A 16,939-nucleotide genomic window follows, 5' to 3' on the forward strand; every position below is an offset into this window, starting at 1 on the left:
CACTGGGCCCAGGACTGAGCCCTGTGGTACCCCACTCATTATGTCTCCCCAGTTGGAGAAAGTCCCATTGATAAGCACTCTTTGTTGGGATTGCTTGCGATTGTGCCTTGAGAATTTCCTTTTTTAAAAGCTCCCACCCATCTTGGACTCCTTTTGTCGCTATAGTCGCTTGCCATGGGACCTTACTGACCATTGTTCTGAGTGTATTAAAATCAGCTTTCCTAAAATCCAGGGTACGCGTCTGACTACACTCAGCTTTTGCTTCCCTTAGAACCAAGAACTCAAGTACAACATAGTCGCTTTTCCCCAGGGTTCCTGTAACTGCTACTTTATCCACAAAGTCATCTCTGTTGGTTAGGCTCAAGTCAAGGATAGCCGATCCTCTAGTTCCTTCCTCTACTTTCTGTAGGAGGAAGTTATCCGCCACTCTCTTTTTAGATCTCTGTTTCTTCACCCCTCCTCACCCCAAATACAATGTGGCTTAAGACTATTAACATCCTTCATGCTCTTAAGGACTAGTTAATATTCCAGAATGGCTGAGAGGCTGGTGTGGAAATTCTTTTCTATTTGAATGCCGTCTTAAAATGGGGTAAAAACCTTGAAATGCCTTATCGTTTTCTGAGGCAGAGTATATTCTACACCTTCTTCCTTCCTAAGAGGACAAACTGTTTTCCAAGAGACACTGTACAAACAGGAGAAATGATCCTCCCAAGTAGCCCATGTAACTCCAGTGGGAAAAAAATCCAGACAAGATCTGTCAAACTGCAGGAGCTCGCCTATCAAAATTAAACCTCCTAGAAAAAAGCAATTTCTGACCAGTTCTACTTCAAACTTGCCACAGGCCATCCTCAAATACACTTCTCCTCCACTATGAAGATTCAGACTGGTCTGTTGAGGCATTTTCTCAATATAAGAAATAGAATCTACCCCCCCAACCTCTGCTTGTAAGAATATATGATAACCCAATTTTCTCCTCCACAACTGGGATGCCACAGGAGAAAAGGCTCTTGTCATAGTAGCCACCCACCTTGCTTCCTTTGGAGGGGGCTTCTGCAGTGAGACTGCTAAAGCTGATCTCAGGGTCTGGGCAAGTGTATATGGGAGGAGATGATCCTTCAGGTAGCAAGGGGGGTGCTGGGGGGGCAGATTGAGCATTCGGGGCACCAAGCTGATCTGAGGAGCTGTGTTTTTTGAATATCCTGTCTGCAGTGAGCTAAGATGGCAAAAGCAAGTGTCCGTAACCCTCCTTTCAGGGTTCTACAGGTTGAGTGAGTACCAACTGGAAAAATGGTCTCCCTTCTAGAAGAGCTGAAGAGTGCTTCGTTTTCAGTTTCCACTTTGATGTGATTTCCAGTGAGTAAAAATGAGTGGGACACTGCTTTTCTTTGAGGCAATGTTCCCGAGCACGTAACACTTCAAATACTGTATACATTATAAGGACTATATAAGTAATAACAAAAGAATAGTTATTTTTATTTATACATACTGTAACAGCATGGATAAGAGGGCACAGTTAATCTATGACATCCCCTCCCCATATTACTCACATCTCTGTGATAGTCTGTGGGTGATATTCGGTAACAAAAGCTTGCAAAGCTAAAAGAGAAGTGATTTAAAGATAATTTTGGGCAAAGGAGAGAGTAAAGCTGAACTCAAACAATAAGTGAAATCTCTTGAAACACACAGAACTACAAAGGCAGGAAGAGGGAGACCCGGTGACCCGTGCATGCGCATGCCACACACACGGGTGCACACAGAAGACCTGAAATTAGCATTTCTTCAAAGCATTTACTTACTTTTAAATATGCCAGCCTACTTTACTATCTTTTCATTGGTCAGTACATACCCGCTACATGTCCCTCCAGACATTTTTTAGCAGTCAATATCCCTGGAAATTGGGGAACTTTTTTTTTAAATTGCTGTTGCCATTTTGATCTCCCTCTCAAACACCAGGAAACATGGCATGATGCAGAAAACAAAATGAAAACAAGGCCTAGAATGGTGGCTAATGACTTGCATACACGTTTAAAAGGGTTATTTAAAAAAAAAAAAATTCCACCATTCCCAACACAGGAGGAATAGGAAATCATCAATGTTTTAGACTTAAAAAAAGTTTTTTTCTTCTTCACAAACTCTGATCCAAACAAGGTCAATGAAACATACTTCCCAAGTCACTTTGGACAGAGAGAGGGGTTTATTTGCTTGCTTGCTTTTTCTCTTTATAGCACTGTTTCTCTCCCCATAATTCACCAGTAGACCTGGAAATTTCATGGCATGTAAACGCAACACTTCTTCTGGCACCTGTAATTTTCAAAAACATTGGTGAAACCATTCTGAATGATACCCCACCCCTATTAGCATTCTACATGACAGAATGATTTTTTTACTGATAAGCCTTAACAAAATAGATGTGTGTGTGTGTGTGTGTGTGTGAGAGAGAGAGATTACCTATCTAAGTATAGTCAGACAGACACTTATCTCCTTGATCCTTGCAATCTGCCAACATCCCCTCTCAAGTAATGTGGTACAAATATCTCCATCTTTCCTTTCATCAGGTAAATGGATACTCAATTACCTTGCAACACAGGTATGCTTGCTGCCCCCTATGAATGTCCAAAGCATTATGTGATGATTGGCTCTTCTGGGATTGAAAACGCATAAAAAAGAATTTGGGGGGAATAAAGAATGAAAGTGTGATTTGGTTTCGTTCAATGGAGAACGACAATATGAGGTGTTGCGTTTAATTTTTTTTGTTATTTTTTGCAGTTTCCAAACTACACGGTACTGGCACATCCTGTATTTCATGTTTGCCATTCAGGAGATCAACCGGAACCCCAGGATCTTGCCCAACATCACCCTGGGCTACAACATCTACAAGTCCTTCTTCGACGGAAGAGCCATCTCCTACGCCATGCTGCAACTCCTTGCTGGGGGCGAAAGTGACATTCCACATTACAGCTGCGGGAGGAAGGATCACCTGCTGGCCGTCCTTGAAGGGGCTGAATCTGACCTCTCCCTCCACATTTCCTCCATGTCGAGCATCTACAAAATCCCACAGGTGTGAATGGGGAGCGGACAGAAGGCCAGGTGCATAGAAAGGGGAGCTGAGCATTGCTTGGGCTCAGCTCTCGCTCTTCAGTCCCTGTGCCTCATGGGCATAATGGTTCTTTGGAGTGTGTGTTGGAGGTGAGTCATGGCAGTGGTGGAGCTCTGGGATGGGTGGCAAGGCAGCCCTGGGGGTAGGGATGGCAGGAGACCACGGAACCTGTACTGGACAGCTTTCCATGTGATCCCCGACCAATTCCTGACCGTTCCCAAAGCCTCATGTAGAGACGTGAAAACGTCCATCTAAGGCAAAATGCAACACAGAGGGAATCCCCTTCTTTGTGCTGTTTCTGCCCTGCATTGGATCGGACGTTGCCTCTGACTTCAGTGGACGTCTGAGTGCCCGTCTATCTGTATAGGATTGCACCTTTAATCATGTCTTGAAAGGGTCTCCTATGCAGACGTTGCAGAAAACTGTAGTGGCTGACAGGAACGACAACCCTCCCCAGCAGTTTTTGCAGCCCCCACATGACCACTGCCATGATTCTGCCCCAGAAGTTATGATGTCACCAATCACTCTGTTGAAGGCACAGCCCTGTAGGGCATTTATTATTTATTAATTTCTGTATTAATTTCTGTATTTATTCATTTACATTTATATTTTACTCCATATCTAGACAAAAACAATTACATTACAACTGGATTGTATTGGTGCTGGGGCAGGTATCCTGGTCCCAAGTTGTTTAGCTCTTTGTACACTAGTAACCCCCCCACCCCAAATCTGACCTGGTATCAAATAGGCAAGTAGTGCAGTTCCCTCAGCAAAGGTAGCATGCTGAAGAGGGTCAACTCCCGTCAACAGCCAAGCTCCTGAATTCTGAACTATCACCAGCTGTCGGAGCAGCCATGAGGGCAGCCCCACATAGAGTGTTTGGTAGTAATCTGGTCTTCAGGTTAACAGCAGCTGTACCATAGTGAGCAAGCTACCCCATCCAGGAGAGGCCGTAGCTGGCGAACCAGTTGAAGTTGGGAAAAGATACTCCAAGCTGCAAGGGCCACATGGGCCCGCAGGGATGATGGATCTAGGACTCCCCCCAGATTACAAACCTGATCTTTGAAGGGGAGTTCAGCCCAACCAAAAGAGGCAACGAGCCTGTTTCCTGCACTGCAGAACCACTCACCCACAGGGCTTCCATCCTCTTCCAAATCCCCTCATGACTACTCCCAGTGAATTCATACAGATGTTGACCAATATTGGGGAGAAGGTGGAGCCCTGTGAAACCCTGTAGCTCAATTGCCAAGGGGTCAAGGAATGGACACCCAACATTACTCCCTCAAATCAGCCCCATAAGTAGGAGTGAAACCATAGTAAGACACTGCTTCCGATGCCCTTCCAACATAGTTGATCCATGAGGAAGCCATGGTCCATGGTACCCAAAGCTGATGAGAGATGGAGCAGAATCAGCAAGGTGGCACTCCCCCATCCCTCTCTTGATATAGATCATCCAGCAGGGCTACCAAGGCTGATTCGTTATTGTAACCAAGTCAACACCCAAAGTGTGTTTCTTTGGTTCTCATGTGGCCCCTTGATTGTTTAATTCTTGAATAAAGCTCCTGTGTGCTCCCCAAACCGAATCTAAAACATAGTTGGTGGCAGGGCTAAATCTATTTTTTTCCATTCCCTCATGCAACGCAGCGAGCAGGTCTAACATTCATTGATTAGTACCTGAAGTGCATCACTCTACAGTGTTTTGAATGCGTGTACAGGACCCCAGTGTTCCTCTTGGGCTGCACCACAAAAGGAGCTTGAGATATTTTTGCACTTGCTGTCCACATCTTCTGCCTCATATGAAAGGCATTGATTTAGATAGTATGTATTTATTTATTGCATTTATTGCATTTATACTCTGCCTTTTTTCCTCTTTAAGGAACCCAATGTGGGGCACATAATCATCCTTCCATTTTAGCCAAAAATATTTCATTTTCATCCAGAAAACAAACTGATGTTAAACTACCATCTCTTACTTTACTTTGCTCCCTAGATCAGTTACGGCATTGCTACTCCTGTTTCCAGTGACAAAAGTCAGTTCCCTTTTGTCTACCGCATGGCCCCGAAGGAAGAAACCCAGTATCCAGGGATTGTCCAGCTGCTCCTGTTCTTCCGATGGACGTGGGTCGGTCTCTTTGCTCCAGACACTGAGAATGGGGAGAGGTTCCTGGCTGCCTTGACACCCCTGATGATCAGCAGTGGGATTTGTGTCGCTTTCTCCAAAAGACTACTACGACATTTCTTAAATTACATATTCCAGATGGACCTTTCTTTCTTGGGGAAAGAAGTGAAGGTAATTGTTTACTATGCGGACTCCCACTATGGCTGTTTACCGTTGATGTTTATACAAAGAACGCTTGAAAAGAACCCAACTGGGGCAAAACTCTGGATCACACCTGCTTTTCAGGACATTGACATCAACTTGTCTCTTGCACCTTCTGTCTTCCACTTCCTCCACGGATCTTTGTCCTTCAGAATGAAGACTAAAATAATGACAAAATATGACTACTATGAGCCATTGTCCTCTTCTCTGGAACTGTTTTGGGATAAGACTTTTAAGTGTTTCAGTTCAACGCATGTTTTGTCCATGAAAATTTGGACAGGTTGCAGAGAGAAAGAGAAACAGGCAACGCTGCCCCAGGAGGAGATTGAGAGAGCCCTGTCTCAGGACAGCTACATTACTTATAGCAGCATCCAAGCTGTGGCCCATGCCTTACATGCTGCATATTCATCCCGACCCAAGCGGAGGTTGATGGTGGGTGAAGGAGAAAGGCAGGAACGTCAAAGGCTGCAGCCCTGGGAGGTATTCCCTTTTCCTTGGGCAACACCTTCATAAAGACGCATGATGAAGATGACCAAACATGGGTTAGAGCAGATAATTGTTCCCCTTGCATGGCAGTACAGGCAGCCACTAGACCCTGTTTTCTGCCACCGTTACATGCTCAAGTAGCTTCCCTCCTCCAAAAATCCTTTACAAATGAAGCCCCAGGCCCATTGAGAACCAGTTGTTGTTGTCTTCTTAAGCACCATCAGGATACAATCTCTTGACTTTGCAGTCAACTGAATAATTTTTGTGTAGAAGACCCATTGGGATCCATTTCTCTGATTGTGGTCTTATGAAGTGCCCAGGGAGTTTACAGCAATGTGCCCCTTCTTACATGTCCTCTGAATATAAGCTAGCTGTGGAAGATGGGGTATGACCAGGTGGGTGCAGTCTGTGGTAAATAGGGATGTCACAAGAACCCACCTTCATCTGGGAGGCCAGCAGACTCCCCCCACCCAGCCCCCTTGACCCCACTCACCGAGCCATGTGGCACTGACAGAGCTGTGGCTGGGGGATCTAAAGCACACACACACACACAAACACACACACACCTCTCCTGTCCTTTTTCTTGGCTCTCCTCCACCTGCCCCTTCTCCTTTCCCGTATTCCTTCCTTTCCCATTTTTGAACACATTTCCCTTAAACAACAGCGAGAACAACAACAGTTAAAACCCCTGTTGTCTTCTGTTGTCCTGTTGTTGCTGGTGTAGTGGGACAGCTGAATGTGGAGGCAAGTTGCAGTGCTCAGAGGCCACTGACCGAGGAGGCACTTCACAGCAACCTTCAGCAGAGATCAGGGACAGTGACCTCCTCCACTCCAACAACTAACTTCTCGGATTATTATCCCTCCTGAGTTTGTTTTGTAATTCTGAGAAAAGCACATTGTAGCAGTGTCTAGCACAACAACTACTTTGCCAGATGGCCTGAAATTTGGCAGGTGGAATCCCCTCCATGGGGGATGCCAGGTTCCCAAATTTCATGTGTTTAGCATGAAAACTGTAAACCTGACAGCCATTTCTATTTTTCAATGCCAGTCAGTGAGAACATGTCATATCAGAATGATTCGGATATCTAAATCTTGCTTTGGACTGGGTTTTGAAGAGTAGTGGATGGGGTCAGAATCAGCCTGAAGCAAAGCAGGGCTGTTTCAGAAGGTTCAACGTCACATCCAAACCATAATGGGGACTCTGTTCACAGCCCTGGTTTTGGATAACTGCTGCCAGCCCTAATAACCCCCTTTGGCTAGTGGTCTCAAGAGGGAGGGTGGTGGCAGCCCAGCTGCAGTTCCTGATTGTCTAGCTCCTTTCCATTTGGATTCTGTCTCTGGTTATGTGTCTGAATCACTCTTGGTCTCATGAAGGATGACCATTAAAAGAAACAAGGGAAAATCTACGCTGTTGATTCTACTTGATCTCACATCTCCTTTGACATGTCTGTTTCATGTTTCCCACCTGAGCAGTGCAGAGGAAGCTGCACCAGCTGGTCTTGGGACTAGAGAAGCAAGCAAGCTCCCAGGGAGGGCACGATCACAGCAAGCGAACAGGGAGAGCAGACAGGAGTTGGCCAGGGGAGATGCAGGGGAAGAGGCGATGAAGGCAAAGCAGGGAGTGGGCTGGAGTAAGCCCAGGGGGCTGTCCTTTCCCTTCTGAGTCTATGTGTGCACACCATCTGCTCCTGAGAGCTCCAATTGGATAGAGGGGGTGTGGCCAGGGTGATCCCTGCAGCTGCGTGGGCAGGAAGTTTCAATCTGTGTCCGGCCTCCCAGGTGAGCAGAGCAGAGGAGGCTGCTCCAGCTGGTTTAGGGACTATGCAAGGAAACAAGCCCCCAAAGGGCGAATGATCAGAGGGAGTGAACTGGGAGAGAAACCAGGAGTTGGCCAGGGGAGTTCAGCAGGGGAGGTCTTGGGGGAGGCAACTAATGATGGGGGGTATTTGTTTTTTTTTAATCACTTCATTGTAACACAAACTTCCATACCAGTGGGGCTGTATTTTTATAGGGGTGGACGAAAGTCACTTACCTGACGTCGAAGGCCATTCCCGGTGGGGGGGAGGCGCTTCGCTGCTCCCCCCGCGAAGTTGAGGCCAGGGGGGGAGGCTTCCCGCCTCGCCCGGCCGAAATTCAGGCCGGGGGGGAGGCTTCCCGCCTCACCCGGCCGAAATTCAGGCCGGGGAGGAGGCACCTCGCCTTGCCCAGCCGTGAACGCGAAAGTAAAAAAAAAAAAAAAAAAAACGCCCCCTGATAGGCTACATGATGATTCACGTAGCCTATCACGGCTAGATCTGCAAAGTCAGCCATGATAGGCTACGTGAATCATCACGTAGCCTATAACGGGTGACTTAAAAAAAAAAAAAAAAGCGCGTACGCGAATGGCGGCCCCCATAGGGAGCCGCCAATCACGTTCCTTATTTAGTTGCTGTAGTCTACGTAGACCAGTAGCAAGGGTCCATCAGGTGGATCCACAGTTGGCTACAGAATTGGACTCAAGGAGTGCTTATCAATGGGACCTTCTCAAACTGGGGATTGGTATCGAGAGAGGTGCCACAGGGCTCAGCCCTGGGCCAAGTGCTCTTCCACATTTTTACTAATGAGTTGGATGAGGAGATGCCGAGAATGTTGATCAAATGTTCAGATGACACAAAATTGGGCAGGATAGCTAATACCATGGAAGACAGTTACAGAATTCAAAGAGATCTTGAGAGGCTGGAGCTCTGGGCAGAAAACAACAGAATGAAATTTAGTAGGGATAAATGCCAAGTTCTGCACCTAGGATAAAGAACTCAAATGCACAATTACACAGTGGGGAAAACTTGGCTCCAAAGGACAACAAGCGAGAAGGATCTTGGAATTGTTGTCGATCACATCCTGAATCCGAGACTTCCAAATGACATGAAATACAAGTTGCCCTCTACTCAGCACTGGTTAGGCCTCATCTGGAGTACTGTGTCCAGTTCTGGGCACCACACATTAAGAAGGATGCAGACAAACTGGAGAGGGTTCAGAGGAGGGCAGGAAAGATCATCAGGTGACTGGAAACAAAGCCCTAAAGGAGAGGCTGAAAGGACCGGGCATCTTTAGCCTTGGGAAGAGAAGACTGAGGGGAGATACAACAGTGCTTTTCAAGTACTTGAAAGGTTATCACAGAGAGGAAGGCCAGGATCTCTTCCCGATCATCCTAAAATGCAGGACACAGAATCATGGGCTTATGTTGCAGGAGGCCAGATTCCAGCTGAATATCAGGAAAAACTTCCTGACAGTTAGTGCAATATGACAATGGAACCATGGCCTAGGGAGGTGGTGGGCTCTCCCACACTGGAGGCATTCAAGATGAGGCTGGACAGCCACCTCTCAGGGATTCTTTGACTTGGATTCCTGCATTGAGCAGGGGGTTGGATGCAATGGTCTTATAGCCCCCTTCCATTCCTACTATTCTATAATTCTAAGATTATAGAATAATCTATAGAATAATCACTTGCACCCCCCCCCCCGTAGAACAACAACAAAAAAGTCCTGCAAGTTTCCCTAATCTGTGCAACTTGGGAAAAGCCCTCTCTTAAATATGATCACTTTTGAATTGATTGCGGATTATTCTGACAACTGTAATTGTGACTGTGAACAGCCAAAGAATGGCAATGTGAACCCAGATGGGATGTGCACTGACCATGGAAGATCACAGCTAGAAGTGATGAGGCCTAAGATATGGCCTACATTTTCATGATTTCTAAATCCAAGCTGTTTTCTCTGTCATTCTAGCTTCACAGTTCCTTACGAGACATCCAGGTTTCGAATGCTTCCATGGGCAGACTGTATCTGGATAAGACTGGGGAACTGGCAGCTGACTTTGATATCGTGAATTGGGTGATGTTTCCCAATGAGTCTCGTGCTAGAGTAACTATTGGGAGTGTGGAGAGACAGGCATCTCCAGACATGAAACTCACCATTAAGCAGGAAGCCATTGCCTGGCCCGGCCATTTTAATGAGGTAGGGGAAAGGATTTGTGTCCTATTATTGGCCTTATCTCTTAAGCTCTAAGAATATCCACCCTGTCTTGTGTCTCCCACTCCCAATGTTAAGACCAAATGGCCCGCAATACAACAATTTTAAATATATAGAACATCCAAACCACAATATAGCAATACAGCCACAATAAAACCTAGAAGCAGTGCAAGAATTTAAAATACAGGTTTAAAACAGCAAAGCTAAAAGTCTAGAAAGCTAAAATGCTAAAATGCCTGGGAAAATAAAAAGGTCTTCACCTGGCACTGGAAAGAATACAATGTAGGTGCCAGGGGAACCTCTCTAGGGAGCTCATTCCACAGCCGGGGTGCCATAGCAGAAAAAGCCCTCCTCCTAGTAGTCACCCACCTCACTTCCTTTGGCAGGGGCTCACGGAGAAGGACTGCTGAGGATGACCTTAAGGTGCATGGATGGGTGTTTCTATGCTGTATTGATCTGGGGTGCTGATCCTGTCAGTTCCAGTCATCAAGTCTTTTGGTTATCAAGCTGAAACAAGCCAATTGTGCAAAAGATGGCAGTTCCTGGATAGAAAATGGATGTAGAATAAATATGTACAAAGAAGATCCACACTTCCCTTCAGGTGACAAAGCAGTTTGCACTGTGAATTTCTGTCAGAGTCCCAGGAGCACAATTTTCTCTAGGCTGGATGCTTGACTATTTCTCCTTAGAGCACGAGCAAGGAGCCAGCAAGTGGACCTAACAAGCGTCTCTGTTAGATGCCTCCTTCTACCCATGAGCAATGCCTCTCCCCTCCTCTCTCACACCAAACGGCTGACACACTCACAAGAGTAGGGGGCTTCTCTCTTACCCAACAGGTGCTCAAAACATTTATCCTGGGAATCTAATTGAGCTGTGGATGGGAGAGTTCCTCAACTCTCCTGTGATACTCAGGACAACTAACCCTCAGGTCTATGAAGTTCATATTTTCTGCTCACACACCAGCTCACTACGTATGCCAGTGCTGTAAGCCTTTGATTTGTTTATTTCTTTGTTTATTTTTATACCGCCCAATAGCCAAAGCTCTCTAGGTGGGTCCCAAAAATTAAAACTACAAAGCGCAGCATGAAACAATGCAAAATATGAAAGCTTGAAACCTCAACAGAACACTACAAGCAGAATGAAACCTTTCAGCAATGCAGAGATTTTACAGTACAGATTTGAAACACTGAAGCTAAAAGACTAGGAAGCTGAAACCCTGAAATAATGGGAGAATAAAAAGGTCTTCACCTGGCGCCAGGAGGAGTACAACGTAGGTGCCAGGCGAACCTCCCTAGGGAGCTCATTCCACAGCTGGGGAGCCACCGCAGAAAGGGCTCTCTTCGCGCCAGCCACCAGCCTCACTTCCGGTGAGTCGGTGTTGGTGCTGCACTGAGTAGCCAGGAGGGCACAGCTGGGAGAGAGTGAGGCTGATTCCAGTTTCCCCACCCAGGTCTCAGTAAGACATACCAGGTCAGCCCCCCTTATCCACAATCAAATCATGGATGAGGGAGATTTTATTTGGGGCCCACCAGGCATTCAGCATCAGCACCACCAGACCCGAGGGCAGACTGGTAAGGCCGTCAGGAACCATCAGGTTGGGGGAAGGACCAGAAGAGGGGACAGCAGTAAGCTGTCTAGCCCCTCTTCTCCTCAGCTGGCCTGTTAATCCACCAATGCCATACCTCCCCCTGCCCATGACCACAGTTATGTTGGCACCTCCCTGACCCACTGGACAGACATGTGTTAGGCTACATGTCTATCCAGTCAGTTATTCATTACTCCCAATTCATACTAGGGGTGGACGAAAGTCACTTACCTGTTGTCGAAGCTTGTTCGCGGTGGGGGGGAGGCGCTTCGCTGCTCCCCCCGCGAAGTTCAGGCCAGGGGGGGAGGATTCCCGCCTCGCCCGGCTGAAATTCAGGCCGGGGAGGAGGCTTCCCGCCTCGCCCGGCCGCGAACTCCAAAGTTTTTTTTTTTTTTAAAGGCACCAGTGATAGGCTACGTGATGATTAACGTAGCCTATCACGGCTGACTTTACAAATCTAGCCATGATAGGCTACGTTAATCGTCACGTAGCCTATCACGGGGGCGTTTTTTTTTTTTCCTTTTATTGGAATGGCAGTGGCGGCAGCCGGTCAGGAGGGACATTCGGCAAAGGTAAGTCCCGTCCTGGGGAGGGTGCGGGGGGTGGGGGGGTGCAGAGAATTTCTCCCCGAAACTTGTTCGGGGGGCCGAACACGTTGGCACTCGGCCCCTCGAAGTTTCGGGGAGAAATTCTCCGCCATCCCTAATTCATACTGAATTCAAGGGTCAACTTAGGCAGCTGCCTCCAAAAATATGGCCTCGTCTAACCCAGTATTGCTGACACTGACTGGTAATGCTCCAGGGTTTCAGGCAGGAGTTATTGCAGCCCTACCAGGAGATTCCAGTGCTTGAACCTGGGACCTTGTGCCTGTAATTCACGTGCTCTACTGCTGAATTATGGCCCCACTATGGGTGGAATTGGATTGAGTTAAAGAGGCGGTGAAACCCATGGCCTACCACCCCCTGCCATCCTGCAGAATCCTCGAATGGGATTCCGCTGTGGCTGCGAATGGCGGCCGTCTTCACTGCCGCCATTTGCTTCCTTCCAGGCTGCCGTGATAGGCTATGTAAGTATTTACGTACTTACATAGCCTATCACGGCAAAAAGCAGAGACCAAATGGCCACCACTACACCGTTTTGGTCCCTGCTCTTTGCTGTGATAGGCTATGTAAATATAATAGAGGGATATTATGAAAGTATTCTGGTTCAGGGTTGCTCTCTGCAGTATTCTACATTAACAGACCTGAATCTTCCTAAAAAGCACAGGGTTGTAGTAAAATAATGCCCCCCCTTTCACACGCATCTCATGCAGTTGTAGGAGGGGTGGGTGATAACCCCATTTTTTGATAAGACCCTTCCAGGACAATTTCGCATCCCTGAAATCTGAAAGAGCAAAATATCACCCACATCTGAAGACAGGGATGTCCAGCCTGGCTGCCGTGATAGGCTATGGAAGTATTTACATAGACTATCATGCCAGGTCAGAAAATAGCGGCCACCATTTGAGTTCCCTCTTTTTCGCCATTTTAGCCTACGTAAATACTTACATAGGCTGTCACGGCAAAAAAAAGGGGAACACAAATAGCATAGTGGGCGCTATTTGCATTCCTTTTTTTTTCACCGTAATAACCAACGTAAATATTTACGTAGGCTAAAACATTTGCACTCCTCTTTTCTTTGACGTAATAGACTACGTATATATTTACGTAAGCTGAAATGGTGAAAAATACAGAAGGCATATGGCAGCAGCAGTAGCCGCTGCCATTTGCCTACGCTTTTTTTTTTTTGGCTTGCTGTGATAGGCTACATGAATACTTACGTAGCCTATCATAGCAGCTTTGCAGGATGCAAATGGCGGCCGCTACAGCGGCCCCCAGTTTCGTCCGCAGAGCCCTCCGCGGCCAGAAGTCCTCCGGACTCATCCGCAGCGGAGCCGGCCAAGGGAGCATTTCGGGGGGAGGGATGGAGTGCCTCCCCCGCACCGTGAATCCAAGATGCAAAAAGGTAAGTGACTTTCGTACATCCTTACTATCTCCCCTATCCCATTTATATAGCAGATAAAGATAGGGATTCAGGCTTCAGACTAAAGTGGTTAACAGCTCTAGTAAAAATGCCCTCTTCCACATGACTCTTGGAAATGTTGTCTTAGAGCTCTTATGAGGCCTCCTCCAAATGGCAAGGCCAGATGAGATTTGGCTGGTGACAAAGGGAAGGAAGGCATTTTGTGGTGTGGCAACATCCCTGGAGATGCTGGTCTGCTATGAGTCTCAAGCAGGAAGTCCTTTCTGTTTCAAAAAGCCTTTCTATTATTTGAATGGGATTTTCATGTTGTGATCCTTTTGTGTTGAATTGTTGGATTTTATGTAGTGCTTGTATTCATTTAATTTGATGTATTCTGTGCTTTGGTACAGTGGAGACTGGTGGCTCTGATTACGGTGGGGCTGTGGTTCCCTTCTGGGTTTTAGTCAGAACCATCCAGAAGTATAAAACAGTGATCCCAGGTGCTGAACTTACATGGGGGTAGGGATGTCAGAGAATGCCGCCAGGGATCTCGGTGAGGCCGAATGCCAGTGCATTTGGCCCCCCGAAATCTGTGGCGGAATGGCCTACCACCCCCCGACCCCCCGCAGATCCCCCCGGGATGAGACTTACCTGGGCAGGTTGTTCCGGGAGGGGGCGGTCCGGCCACAGCTGCTGTGGCCGCGGCTGCGGCAGCTGGTCTTCCGACCAGCTGCAGCCGCCGCCATTTGCAATCTTGTCATTTTGTTTTTTATTTACATAGACTGTAGCCGCCGCCATTTGCATATGCTTTTTTTTTTTTTAACCCAGACCCCTCCGCAGCCAGGAATCTGGCTGCGGATGGCTCTGGCCTGGGTCTGGCCGGCTAATCTGCAGAGCCTCGGTGGAGCACAGCCGGCCGTCGAGAATTCCGGGGGGGAGGACCGGATCGCCTCCCCCCCATCGAGGATTCTGGGGAGAGGGATGGAATGCCTCCCCCCCACCATGAACATAATTGGTGGAAAGGTAAGTGACTTTTGTACATCCCTATTTGGGGGATGTAAATGCATCAGGTACCTCGCTCTTTAAAATGCCTTCCCGTCTCCAGCTGGGCCATGAGGCCTCCGATCCTTCCTTTGCCTTCTTCCCTGCCAGTGAAGATCAAAACACGGAAGAGGAGAGGGCCTTTCCAATGGTGGTGCCTATCCTCCCACAAAAAGCTCATCTCCCTCCCCCATTGTTCCCCGTCATTGCATGAACACGTTTTGAAGCTTGTCCATTTATTGCTGTTGCTTGTAATTTCTGTTATTCTGGGATTGTCTTTTAGTTTATTTCATTGTCGTACCTTTTCCCCTCCAGTTAGTATATTGGCTTGAGTACTTATATTGTATAGGTGGCATAAACATTTTGAAACAAACAGACCAAAAACGTCCATGCCATGTTGTGATGCATAAATAGTGCTTCCCTGAAACAAAGACCTGGGATCCCTTCTACTTCATTTTGGGTCACAAGCACTAGAAACCCTGTTGGGTCCTGTCTAAATTGGAGGACTCATTTCCATAGGCACAAATATTCATAACACTGTTTTCCTAGATGCTCCTTCTCTTTGTTGCTAGACCGTGCCTCATTCCAGATGCACTGAGAGCTGTCGCCGTGGATACTACAAGGAGATCCAAGAAGGAGAGCCATCATGCTGCTATGCTTGCTCTCCATGTGCGGAAGGAACCATCTCCATTCAGGAAGGTAGGCAAGATCAGAAGAATGGGAGTTCCCTAGGGCTAGGGATGTACGAAAGGCACTTACCTTTCGCGGATTATGTTGATGGGGGTGGAGGCGCTCCGTTCCTCCCCCCCCCCCCGGAATCCTGGCCGGCCGGCTGTGCTCCGCAGGGATTCTGCAGAGCCACCGGCCGGCTCTCCCAGTAGCCGGACATCCGGCCGCTGGCTAGCAGGGATGCAAATGGTGGCAGCCGTAGCGGTCAGCCCTGATAGGCTACGTAAATGTACGATAGGCTGACTTAAAACAACAACAACAACAACGTGCATATGCTATTTGCGTTCCCTTTTATTTTCACCTTCTTAGTCTACTTAAATCTTGACGTATACTAAGATGTGCAAAAATAAGGAACGCAAATGGCGGCGGCCATTTGCATACGCATGTTGTTGTTGTTGTTGTTTTCAGTCAGCCGTGATAGGCTACCTAAACATTTATGTAGCCTATCATTTTTTATTTTTTTTACTGGAAATGGCGGCAGACAGGAAGATCCGCCCCAGGTAACATCCCTGACATCCCTACCTAGGGCAACTCCTTGAATATGCCAAATAGTCTCCACAGCCCTATTTTACTTCTTTCTTCTTTTCTCTTACACCCCTTTAGCAAAATATCCCATAAGTAGGTAAGAGAAGAAGGCTTCATGAATGACTGTTGCTCCAAGTGCAAAACATCATGGGAATCCCTTATGGTGATGGGCCATTCACTACTGCCCAGCCTGAAATACCTCATGATGCCCTTCTAGTACATAGTGTGATTTTAATGAAGACATGTTCCATTCGACTGAATGCTAATTTTATTTGGTATTAGTTGCTCTTCTTCTACAAGGTTTTACTCTTCTGGTCTGTACATCATTGTGATCGTTGTTCTGATGTGCAGTCTCAAAAGCATTTTAATTAACACATTAAATATTCATACATCTTTGGAACAGATGCTAAAGACTTTTTGAACTCTGACCCATACTTGGCTTCAGTTTATTTTTAATCTCCACCATTAATCCCATGACCCCTTCATGGATCACTGCCTTGTTGTGGTGAAGGGGCTTGCATAACTCAGTGAAGCCATAAGCTATGCCTTGCAGGGCCACCCAAAATGGACAGGTCAAGGCAGAGAGTTCTGACAAAATGTGGTCCACTGGAGAAGGAAATCGCAACCCACTCCAGTATTTTTGCCAAGAAAACCCCATGAAACGTATCACAAGGCTGAAAGAGATGACGCCGGAAGATGAGCCCCTCAGGTCGGAAGGTGTCAAATATACTACTGGGGAAGAGCAGAGGGTATTTCCAAGTAGCACCAGAAAGAGTGAAGCGGCTGGGCCAAAGCCAAAAGGACACTCAGCTGTGGATGTGTCTGGTGGTGAAAAGAAAATCTGATGCTGTAAAGAACAATATTGACTAGGAACCTGGAATGTCAGATCAATGAATCAAGGTAAGCTGGAGGTGGTCAAACATGAGATGGCAAGACTGAACATTGACATCTTGGGAATCAGCAAACTAAAGTGGACAGACATGGGCGAATTTAATTCAGGTGACCATCATATCTACTACTGTGGGCAAGAATCCCTTAGAAGAAATGGAGTAGCACTCATAGTCAACAAAAGGGTGGGAAAAGCAGTACTGGGGTACAATCTCAAAAATGATAGAATGATCTCAGTACGAATCCAAGGCAAACCATT

At 47.0% G+C, this 16,939-nt stretch overlaps 1 protein-coding gene across 1 annotated transcript; it reads left to right on the top strand.

Annotated features, from left to right (window-relative positions):
* Positions 1-2,772: 2,772 nt before the first annotated feature.
* LOC146356429 (vomeronasal type-2 receptor 26-like) lies at positions 2,773-7,301 on the top strand. The gene is made up of 2 exons (XM_084832627.1): positions 2,773-3,058; positions 5,088-7,301. The coding sequence occupies exons 1-2, from the start codon at positions 2,804-2,806 to the stop codon at positions 5,928-5,930; spliced, it is 1,098 nt and encodes a 365-aa protein (XP_084688753.1). The 5' UTR covers positions 2,773-2,803; the 3' UTR covers positions 5,931-7,301.
* The last annotated feature ends 9,638 nt before the right edge of the window (positions 7,302-16,939 follow it).

This window comes from Heloderma suspectum, chromosome 2 (genome assembly GCF_057233095.1).
Source record: "Heloderma suspectum isolate Gila_16-S chromosome 2, 16-S_ref, whole genome shotgun sequence".
Classification (NCBI taxonomy): domain Eukaryota; kingdom Metazoa; phylum Chordata; class Lepidosauria; order Squamata; family Helodermatidae; genus Heloderma; species Heloderma suspectum.